A 10429-nucleotide genomic window follows, 5' to 3' on the forward strand; every position below is an offset into this window, starting at 1 on the left:
CCGTGTGGGGGCCTGAGGGTGTGGGGTGGGGACGTGGTGTGCCCTTGGGAGGTGTGGGCCGGTCCCCGAGGGGGCGTGAGGTGCTGCCTGGGGCTGAGGCACTGCTCTGTCTCTGCAGCCCTGCAGCCAGGAGGGACACAAACCACGCAGGGACGGACCCCGGCCCGGGGCGGGGGCTGGGGCCGCGGCCTGCCTGCTAATAAAGCTGCTGCTTGGAGCCGGGGGCTGTGCCTCTGTCTGGGGGTGGCAGGGATGCAGCACAGCCACCTCAGCCCCTGCCCTCCACCCCTGCCCCAGCGAGGGGGCCACCATGTGGCCGGCAGTGCCCCCAGACCTGCCCCAAACAGCAGCGCCCCCAGACCTGTCCCCCCGGCAGTGCCCCCAGACCTGCCCCCCCCAGCAGTGCCCCCAGACCTGCCCCCCCAGCAGTGTCCCCCCCAGACCTGCCCCCCCAGCAGCGCCCCCAGACCTGCCCCCCCCAGCAGTGCCCCCAGACCTGCCCCCCCCAGCAGCGCCCCCAGACCTGCCCCCCCAGCAGTGCCCCCAGACCTGCCCCCCCAGCAGTGCCCCCAGACCTGCCCCCCCAGCAGTGTCCCCCTCAGACCTGCCCCCCCAGCAGTGCCCCCAGACCTGCCCCCCCCAGCAGCGCCCCCAGACCTGCCCCCCCAGCAGTGCCCCCAGACCTGCCCCCCCCAGCAGTGCCCCCAGACCTGCCCCCCCAGCAGTGTCCCCCTCAGACCTGCCCCCCCAGCAGTGCCCCCCTCAGACCAGCCCCCCCGGCAGTGCCCCCAGACCTGCCCCCCCAGCAGTGCCCCCAGAGCTGCCCCCCCCAGCAGTGCCCCCCGACCTGCCCCCCAGCAGTGCCCCCCTCAGACCTGTCCCCCCGGCAGTGCCCCCAGACCTGCCCCCCCCAGCAGTGCCCCCAGACCTGCCCCCCCAGCAGTGCCCCCCGACCTGCCCCCCAGCAGTGCCCCCCTCAGACCTGTCCCCCCGGCAGTGCCCCCAGACCTGCCCCCCCCCAGCAGTGCCCCCAGACCTGCCCCCCCAGCAGTGCCCCCAGACCTGCCCCCCCAGCAGTGCCCCCCTCAGACCTGTCCCCCCGGCAGTGCCCCCAGACCTGCCCCCCCCCAGCAGTGCCCCCAGACCTGCCCCCCCCCAGCAGTGCCCCCAGACCTGCCCCCCCAGCAGTGCCCCCCTCAGACCTGCCCCCCCCAGCAGCGCCCCCAGACCTGCCCCCCCAGCAGTGCCTCCCTCAGACCTGCCCCCCCAGCAGTGCCCCCAGACCTGCCCTCCATGGCAGTGCCCCCAGGCCTGCCCCCACAGACCTGCCCCCCCAGCAGTGCCCCCCTCAGACCTGCCCCCCCCAGCAGCGCCCCCAGCCCTGCCCCCCCAGCAGTGCCCCCAGTCTTGCCCCCCTGGCATCTCCATCCCTGTGCTGTTTCCCCCCAGGAATCCTCTCTCTTGGCTCTGCTCAGCTCCCTGCCAGGCCCCCGCTGGATGGGGAGGACCCACGGGGCTGGGCTGGGCACTCCACCACTGCCCTGGGCACCAGGGCCCGGCCTTGACAGCCCTCAAGGGGAAGAAATTGCTCTTCATGTCCAGCCTACAGCTCCCCTGGTGCAACTTGATGCCCCCTGGCAGCGGGGGGTGGTCCCACACAGTCTGATGGGAGCTGTGGGCAGCTCCCAGAGCCCCCAGCCCCCAGCTGCCCTGGGCCATGCCTGGTGCCCGTGGCTGTGGGTCCATGCTGTGTGTGGGGCTGTGCCCAGGCTGTGTGTGGGGCTGTGCCCAGGCTGTGTGTGGGGCTGTGCCCAGGCTCTGCAGCCTGCATCCAGACGTGGACAGTTCCCTGCTCCTGCACAGTTCCTGCCGAGCAAGCACAGCAGGCAGGGCATGGATTTGGCACTGCCAGGCTCCTGGGAAGCCCAGCTGCAGCCCCAGCACCCCTGAGCTGCCACCCACCCCGTGGCCACTTGGCTGCAGCCTCCCGTGGGAGCCCGGAGCATCCCTGCAGCTCCAAGGGGAGGTCCTGGGGGGAGCAAGGGAGCTTCCCCGAGCCTTCTGCCTAGGTGGATGCCCACAGGCATGGGGAGCAATGTTTGCTCCACAACGGGGCCTTATCAGCAACCTTTACCCGTGTTTGCCTGGCCCTCCAGCCAGCCCCTGGCTCCCCAGGACAAGGTCCGGCTGGCGGCGCTGGGCAGCGGCGCTGGCTCAGCACACAGCAGGAGCAGGGCAGCCACCCCCGCGGAGCTGTCCCAGCCCCGCAGCCAGCACCCCGTGATGGAGCCTGGTGCTGATGGCCCGGAGCAGACCTCGCTGCCGCTGGAGCTGAGCAGGTTCCAGCTCTCCGAGGAGTTCGGCTTCCTTCTTCCCCACCCGCTGGTAGGAGACGCCGTGCCGCCTGGGCGTGCTACAGGGGACAGGAACAGAGGGGCTGGTGAGCAGCTCCCTGAGGGGGCTGGCATCGAAGCGCACCCCGGGCAGGCTGCGGAGAGCAGTGAGGGAGGCAGCCCTGCTCCTTCGGCTTCCTTGCACGGGGGCTTAAGCTGCCCGCAGCACACGGCAGGGAGGGGGCAGCAGGAGGTCTGCAGGCCCCAGGCTGGCCTTGGCTTTGCTGGGGTTTGGGGGGAGCAGCCAGGCTGCAGATCTCCGGTGCAGAGAGCTCTGCCATCTCTCAGCGGGCTCTGGCTGCTCAGGGACAGGCAGGCCCTTGCCACCCTGCAGCCCGGGATTGCACGGGGGGGACGCGAGCTGTCACCTGCAAGGCTGGCTGGCTGCTGGGCTGGTGGAAGCTTCTCCCCTCCCCACAGCCCCAGAAAAACCTTGGACAAGGCCTGGCACAGCCCTCCCTGGGCTGCTTCTCGCCCAGCCCCACTGCCAGCTCTGCTGGCACCAGATTTGAGCCCTGCACGACCTCTGCTCCTGCCTCAGTGCTGAGCTCTGCTCGGGGAGCAGGGTGGGAGAAGATCCACAGCCTTGTGGCACTGTGAGCAGCCAGCCCCTGCACTAAGCCTCTGCCTCTCACCTCTCCCCAAGACAGAGCTGCCAGCAGCCTATGCTCCCTGGATGGAGATTGCCCAGGACCTGCCCCAGCTGATTGCCAGCCACCAGCTCCGCTCCCGAGTTCACCAGGTACCCCCCGGGGGTCTCAGCAGCCTCTGGAGCTCTCTCAAGCCTTGGGCTGACACAGCAGCGGCTGCAAAGCTGCAGCAGAGCCAAGTCCTCAGCGAGGACTCCCAGCCAGGATTAATTGCAAGCAGGAGCAAAGCCCCAAGGTCTGCGGCGACAGCTCCCAGGGCAGAGCCATGAGCACAGAGCGGGGCTGGGGCTCCGAGAGCAGCAGGTGGCGACAGGGGACACAAGGCCAAGCTCGATGGGGTCCTGAGCAACCTGCTCTGGTTGGAGCTGTCCCTGCTGCCTGCAGGGGGGTTGGACAAGGTGCCCTCTGAGGGTCCTCTCCAAGCCAATGCATCCTGTGAGCCGATGGCACGAGAGGCTTGGCTGATGCCAGCCATGCCCCATGCCAAGGAGCCTGGGCACTCCAGGAGCCCCCTCAGCTCAGCCCCTCAGGCACACAGGGCCCCAGCCATGCCCCATGCCAAGGAGCCTGGGCACTCCAGGAGCCCCCTCAGCTCAGCCCCTCAGGCACACAGGGCCCCAGCCATGCCCCATGCCAAGGAGCCTGGGCACTCCAGGAGCCCCCTCAGCTCAGCCCCTCAGGCACACAGGGCCCCAGCCATGCCCCATGCCAAGGAGCCTGGGCACTCCAGGAGCCCCCTCAGCTCAGCCCCTCAGGCACACAGGGCCCCAGCCATGCCCCATGCCAAGGAGCCTGGGCACTCCAGGAGCCCCCTCAGCTCAGCCCCTCAGGCACACAGGGCCCCAGCCATGCCCCATGCCAAGGAGCCTGGGCACTCCAGGAGCCCGCTCAGCTCAGCCCCTCAGGCACACAGGGATCAGCTGCTATGACGTGCAAGGAATCACAGAGTGGTAGGGGCTTGGGAGGGTCCTGGGCAAGGGCAGCAGAGGCACAGGGAGGGTCTTTCCTGGCTGGTGGGGCAGCCCCCAGTGCAGGGGCCCCTTGGCATTGCCCGTGGTGCCCCTTGCTCCCAAGGCTCTCCCTGGCAGATGCCGCAGCTGAGCACCCAGCAGCTCGGAGGGCACGAGGAGCTGCACTTGGCACACCTGGTGCTGAGCTTCATCACCATGGGCTACCTCTGGCAGGAGGGAGAGGAGGGCACTGTGAAGGTAAAAGCAACATGGGGCAGGTTCATCTGCTCCTTGGGGTCTGGGGGTTGGTGCAGCTCCTCTGGGACTCTGCCCATGGGAGCAAAGCCTCTTGCCTGAGGCTGGAGCAGGAGCCTGGCCCCTCCTGCCTGCTTGGGTGTCCACAACTGGGCACCTCCCAGCAGCCTGGCACCGTCCCCATCATCTGCTGCGCTCTGTGCCCGGCAGGTGCTGCCCCGAAACCTTGCTGTGCCCTTCTGGGAGGTGTCCCAGAGCCTCGGGCTGCCCCCCATCCTCAGCCATGCTGACTTCGTGCTGGCCAACTGGAGGAGGAGGAGCCCCAGCGGGTAAGGGACAGGCGGGGGGGGGGTGGGCAGCAGCCATGAGCCTGGGCAGCTCCTGCCCTGCCCTGCCCAGTGTGGACAAATGGTTCCCAAAGCACTCCTGGGGTCCTTAAAGCCGTCCCTGGGGACTGGCTCATGGAGGAGGTCTGGGGGAGGGTCTTGCTGGGCAGGGGGGAGCGATGCTTCCTGGGGCTGAGCCCCTCTGGGTGCATCCCCCCGGGGGCTGACACTGCCCCAGGAGCAATTCAAGCAAGCTCAGCTGCTCAGACAACTCCTAACGTCTCTCTTTCTCTCTCCTTCTCTTGTTGGCCATAACTGAAATGCCCTCAGGCCTCTGGAAATGGAGTAAGTATTTCAGCTGCTGATTTATTTCCTAGCAGCACTGCTTTTGTTTGCCTTGGCTTAGCACTCAGCACTGCAGGGCTCTGCTTAGGCTGAGCCTCCTCTCCTGCTGCATGAGCACAGCAGCAGCAGCTCAGTCGCTGGCACACGAATGCCGCTGCAACAGCAGCAAAGTGCTGAGCCCGGGGCTGAGCCCTGGCCTTGCTCTTGCCCAGGCCAGCCTGGCCCAACAAGTGCATGGGCAGGGTTTTGAGGGTCCCTCAGAACCAGAGCAGCCTCTCTCCCCTTGCTCACAGACTCACAGATTGCATCAGGTAGGAAGGGACCCTCCAAGGGCACCTTGCCCACTGCCCCTGCGGCCATCAGGGACACCTCCAGCTAGAGCAAGGCTGCCCAGGGCCACAGCAAGGCTCTTGAATGGCTCCAGGCATGGGACCTCACCACCAAACTGGGCAACCTGTCCCAGTGTTCCACCACTCTCATTGTGAAGAGCTCCTGGGGCTGGGTGCTGGGGTGTGGGGGAATGCCAAGCAAGCCCCCTGGCAGCCCCAGCACGCAGCTGCTTGTCCCTGCAGCAACCTGGACACCATCATCTCGCTGCCTGGAGGGGAGAGCCTGCGAGGCTTCATCCTGGTCACCTTCCTGGTGGAGAAGGCAGCTGTGCCTGGCATTAAGGTAGGCATTGCCTTGCCCTGCAGCTCTTTGCTTGCCCTGGAAGCACCCACAAGGTCTACCATCACCTGCCTGCTTGCTCACAGGCTGGGGGAGGGGCACGGCTGGCACGGGTGGCGGAGCCGCCGGGCACAGGCATCCTGACCTCCTCACTCTCCATCCTCTCTTCTCCTCTGGCAGGCCATCGTCCAGGCCACCCATGCCATCCTGCAGCAGGATGAGGAGAGCCTGCACAGAGCCCTGCAGCAGCTGGCAGAGGCCATCGGGGGCATGAGCCAGGCCTTGAAACGGATGCACGGTAACAGCCGCAGGGCGGCCCGGGGGCCCTGCCACGCTGCCCCCCTCAGCACGCCGGCTGCATGAGTGCCAGAGTGCTTCCCTGGGCCCACAGAGCAGCCCTGGAGTGATGCAGAGGGTGGAGGCAGGAGCAGCTCAGAGGAAGCTCAGCGCTCCCAGGGTGATGCCATGGGGCCTGGGCACCCACATGTGCCAGGGGTAAAAGCGCTGGGTGCCCTCCAGCCGTGCTGCTCACAGCGGTGCCCACTGGGGGAAGCCAACACCCTGATCCCTCCTGCAGGGATTCAGGGCCCTTGGCTGGGGCAGGGGGCAGTGGCACATGGGAGTGCCAGGGAGAGAGAGCTGCAGTCACATCTGTGCTCTGCCTTCCTCCTAGACCACGTGGATCCAGCAGTGTTCTACGCCGTGATCCGCATCTTCCTCTCGGGGTGAGTGCAGCACACTCCCCCCCAAAGCCAACCTGCCAGAAGCAGGAGCAGGGCATGAGCTGGGAAGGGGCAGCCCAGAGAGGGAACTGTGTCCTTGGGGTGGGGAAGGAGCCAGCACCATGTCCAGCAGCGGTGGCCCCAGGGGTGGCACAGTCCTGTGCCAGAGCTGCACGGCAAGGAGCATGGCAGAGGGCTGGGGTCTGCCTCCCACCCCCTGCTCTCCCTCCTGCACTTCAGCTCAGCCTGGCATGGGCTCTGCACTGCAACAGCCGTGGCTGTGCAGCAATGAATCATCCCTGCTCTTGGCCCCAGCAGCTTTGACAGCAGAAGTTGGAGTTCAGAAGATGAATTCCTCCTTGCACACTGCATGCACAAAGCTGCAAGAGGGCCTCCTACCCCTGCGCGGTCAGGAAACATCCAGAGCAAACCCCCTGCTGCTGCTCCACTCCAATCCCATTCATTAAAACACTCAGTCCCCCCTCAAACGCTGAAAGGCTCTCCCGGGCGAGGCAGAACCACGGCCACCAGAGCCCAGCACTGAGCTTTGCTGTGCCTCAGCTCCCCGGGGGGCTGTGAGCATCCCTCCTGCTCTGCTCCAGGCCTTCTCAGGAGCTTCTATTTCTGTTTCTCTTCAGCATATCTCAGCATTCCTAAATCAAAAGGCTCCACGAATCCTGCTTTGCTTTCTCTCATTTTGCCTATTTTTTATCCACACTGACCTTGTCTTGATGGTCATCAGCCTGGAAAAACATTGCCTCTTAAATTCCCTTCCACTTACAACAGCTTCCCACTAGTAAAGGTTACTATAAATACATCCCTGGGAGAGCTAAAAATACTCTGGGCTGTGCTCTTGGATCTATTTTCTCTGCAGCTCGTGCAGAATCTGCTCCAGCAGCCCAACAGCCTCAGCAGCCAGCCCCCAAAGCCCCATCAAATGCTGCATTCTTCAGAAGGTCAAGAGATATTTTTATGCCAGGCACATTTATCTCTCTGAGGCTCTGCCTCCTCTCCCCATCTGTGTGCCAGCATTTGTCCTTTTTTGCACAGGCAGAGCACGGAGCTGGGAGCTGGGAGGGAGCTAAGTGCACAGGGAGGGCACCAGAGCTGCCCCAGCCCTGGGCTGGCTGAGGATGAGCAGCTTGAGGAGAGCAGCTCCCAGGCTTGTCCTCTGCTGAGGCACCTAAAGGCAGGCTCTGCTGTGCCTCCTCTGGAGACATCAGCCCGAGAGGAAGGGGAACAGAGGAAAACCCAACGTGCAAGAGAGCTGGGGAGGGACTTGTGGCAAGGGCTGGGAGCGAGAGGACAAGAGGTGATGGCTTTGAGCTGGGAGAGGGGAGACTCAGACTGAACAGGAGGAGGAAATTCTTTAGAGTGAGGACTGGGAGCCACTGGCACAGGTTACCCAGGGAGGCTGTGGCTGCCCCCTCCCTGGAGGTGGTCAAACCCAGGCTGGATGAGGCCTTGAGCAGCCTGGGCTGGGGGGGGAGGTGTCCCTGCCCATGGCAGGGGGCTGGAACTTTAAGGAGGGTGGTCTTTAAGGTCCCTTCCACCCCAAACCATTCTGTAATGTTATGATTCCTCCCTACACCCACGGCCTTGGCACAGACCTTGGCACAGGGCTTGATTCCCAAGGTTAGCTCCTGTCTGAGGAGAGCTGACAAGGCTGAGCCGGGAGGAGGAGATCCATGGGCCAGGTCAGGAAGGCTTGCAAAGGTTTCAGCCAGCACAGGGTCTCTTCCCACATCCCCCCCCTGTCATCCCTCCCTGCCTGACCCTGTGTGTCCCCCTCAGCTGGAAGGACAACCCTGCCATGCCGGACGGGCTGATCTACGAAGGGGTAGCCGAGGAGCCCCTGGAGTACTCGGGCGGGAGCGCGGCGCAGAGCAGCACCCTGCACGCCTTCGACGAGCTGCTGGGCATCCAGCACAGCCAGCAGAGCTGTGAGTCACGCTCTGGGGCAAGCTGCCTGCCACAGAAGGCCCTGGGGGTGCTGCCTGACAGCGGCTGAACATGAGCCACTCTGTGCCCGGCTGGCCAAGAAGGCCACAGCAGCCTGGGCTGGGGCAGCAACGCTGTGGGCAGCAGGAGCGGGGCAGGGGTGGTGCCCCGGGGCTGGGCAGTGGGGAGGCCCCAGCTCCAGTGCTGAGCCTGCCTGGTTTGGCTCCTCCATACACTGAGCTTTGGGTGAGTCCTGCCCACAGCAGAAGGCACTTAGCAGAAATTAGCCAAGTGCTCTAAAAGCAAACCGGCCCAACAAAGGACCCCAAATAACCCCAAACCTGCAACTGACAGCAGGGGCTCAGCCCTGCCTGCCTGGGCGTTAGATGGCCCTAAGGAAGCCCTGACCTGCTCTGGGGCTTCTTTCTCAATGAACTGCAGGCAGTGGAGGCCAGGAGGCTGCAGGGTCTCTGGGTACCACCCCGAGGTCCTTGTGGAGCGCCCCAGCACCAGGGCTCCAGGCCGGCCTCTCTCTGAGCCCCTCCGGCTGCGCTGAGCCAGCTGCCCACCACTCATTCCTGCTTTGCTGGTGTCTTGCAGCTGCCTTCCTGCACAGGATGAGGGACTACATGCCCCCAGCCCACAGAGCCTTCGTGGAGGAGATCCAGCACGGGCCCTCCCTCAGGCAGCTGCTGCTGCGCTCGGGCTCCCCGCGGCTCCGCGCAGCCTTCAACCGCTGCGTCTCGGCCCTGGTGGACTTCAGGTCCTACCACATCGCCATTGTCACCAAGTACATCACCCTGGCTGCAGCCAAGGCCAGGCAGGCAGAGCTGGGGGCCAGGGCTGGCCCCGCCCTGGGGAAGCCTCCATCGGCGCTGGAGGCCAAGGGCACCGGCGGCTCCCACATCTTCCTCTTCCTGAAGAGCATCAGGGACAGCACCAGGGAAGGGCTGATCCCGGCCTGACCTGCCCAGAGGGGCTGCGAGGGACTGCTCAGGGGGTGCAGGAGACCAGAGGGCTCCAGTGTGTGTCTGCAGGGCCCCTGCCACAGCCCAGCCACCCACAGCCTCCTCCCAGCAGCACCCTTCCTGCTGGTGCACAGCTGGGACACAGGGAATGTGCTCCGGGCTAGAGAGAGGAGGGCACTGCTGCTGCTAGCCCCCGAAGGGCACACAGTGGGCAGCACCCTTGCGTGGCACCAGGCTGGGCACAGCATCCTTGCGTGGCACCAGGAGGGGCACAGCACCTTGGCCTAGCATCCTTCCCTGGCACCAGGAGGAGCACAGCATCCTCCCACAGAAGCTGTATGTGGGCAGCACCCCGGCACGGTGCCAGGCAGCGCCGTGCCCGCCCCTGCCTTGCTCCCCGTGCCCGTCAGCTTGCTGCCCGCACCTCCCGGGGTCGGGGCTGTGCCGGGGGCTGCGGGCGCGGTCCGGGCTCCGCGATTGGGCTTCCAGGGATAAATAAAACCAAGGTTCTCAAATCCAGCCCCGCTCTGTCCCCGGGCGGCCTATCGCGACAGCACTGCGCCTCCCCACCACGAGGTGGCGACAGAAACCTGCTTTTGGCTCCATTGCCTCTCCCTGGCAGCAGGGGGACTGCGGAGGGGGCAGCAGGGGGACTGCGGAGGGGGCGGCAGGGGGATTGCGGAGGGGGCGGCAGGGGACCTGCGGAGGGGGCGGCAGGGGAACTGCGGAGGGGGCGGCAGGGGACCTGCGGAGGGGGCGGCAGGGGGACTGCGGAGGGGGCCACAGGTTTCTGGAACACCTCCAGGCATGGGGACTCCACCACCTCCCTGGGCAGCCTGTGCCAGGCCCTGACCACTCCTGCAGCACAGAAATCTTCCCTCCTCTCCAACCCAAGCCTCCCCTGGCACAGCTTCAGGCTGTGTGCCAGGGGCAGAGCTGCAGCGCTGGGGCATGCCCAGGCTTCACTTTCTTCAGGCTGGAGGAGCAGCTCCCTGCTGGGGCAGGGAATGTGGAGATAGAGTTTGCTTGAGGGACCAGCAAGGGAAAACATCAGCTCAGACCAAGTCATGGTCCTCACCAGCTATCTGCAGCAGATCAACACCCAGCCTAGTGCTGGGCTCAGCCCAGGAGGTAACACAAAGGTTCCCACAACCCAGACACTGCAGCAGATGAAGCAAGGGCAGCAAGGAAGCCTCCCTGCAGCTCATCA

The 10429-nt window shown here is 65.7% G+C and overlaps 1 protein-coding gene across 1 annotated transcript; it reads left to right on the plus strand.

Annotated features, from left to right (window-relative positions):
* Nucleotides 1-2085: 2085 nt before the first annotated feature.
* Nucleotides 2086-9400, plus strand: LOC104301272 (indoleamine 2,3-dioxygenase 2). The gene is made up of 10 exons (XM_054174932.1): nt 2086-2385; nt 2959-3135; nt 4132-4251; nt 4459-4577; nt 4905-4919; nt 5492-5591; nt 5769-5886; nt 6262-6313; nt 8105-8253; nt 8852-9400. The coding sequence occupies exons 1-10, from the start codon at nt 2086-2088 to the stop codon at nt 9214-9216; spliced, it is 1515 nt and encodes a 504-aa protein (XP_054030907.1). The 3' UTR covers nt 9217-9400.
* Nucleotides 9401-10429: the final 1029 nt, after the last annotated feature.

This window comes from Dryobates pubescens, chromosome 31, assembly GCF_014839835.1.
Source record: "Dryobates pubescens isolate bDryPub1 chromosome 31, bDryPub1.pri, whole genome shotgun sequence".
Taxonomy (NCBI): domain Eukaryota; kingdom Metazoa; phylum Chordata; class Aves; order Piciformes; family Picidae; genus Dryobates; species Dryobates pubescens.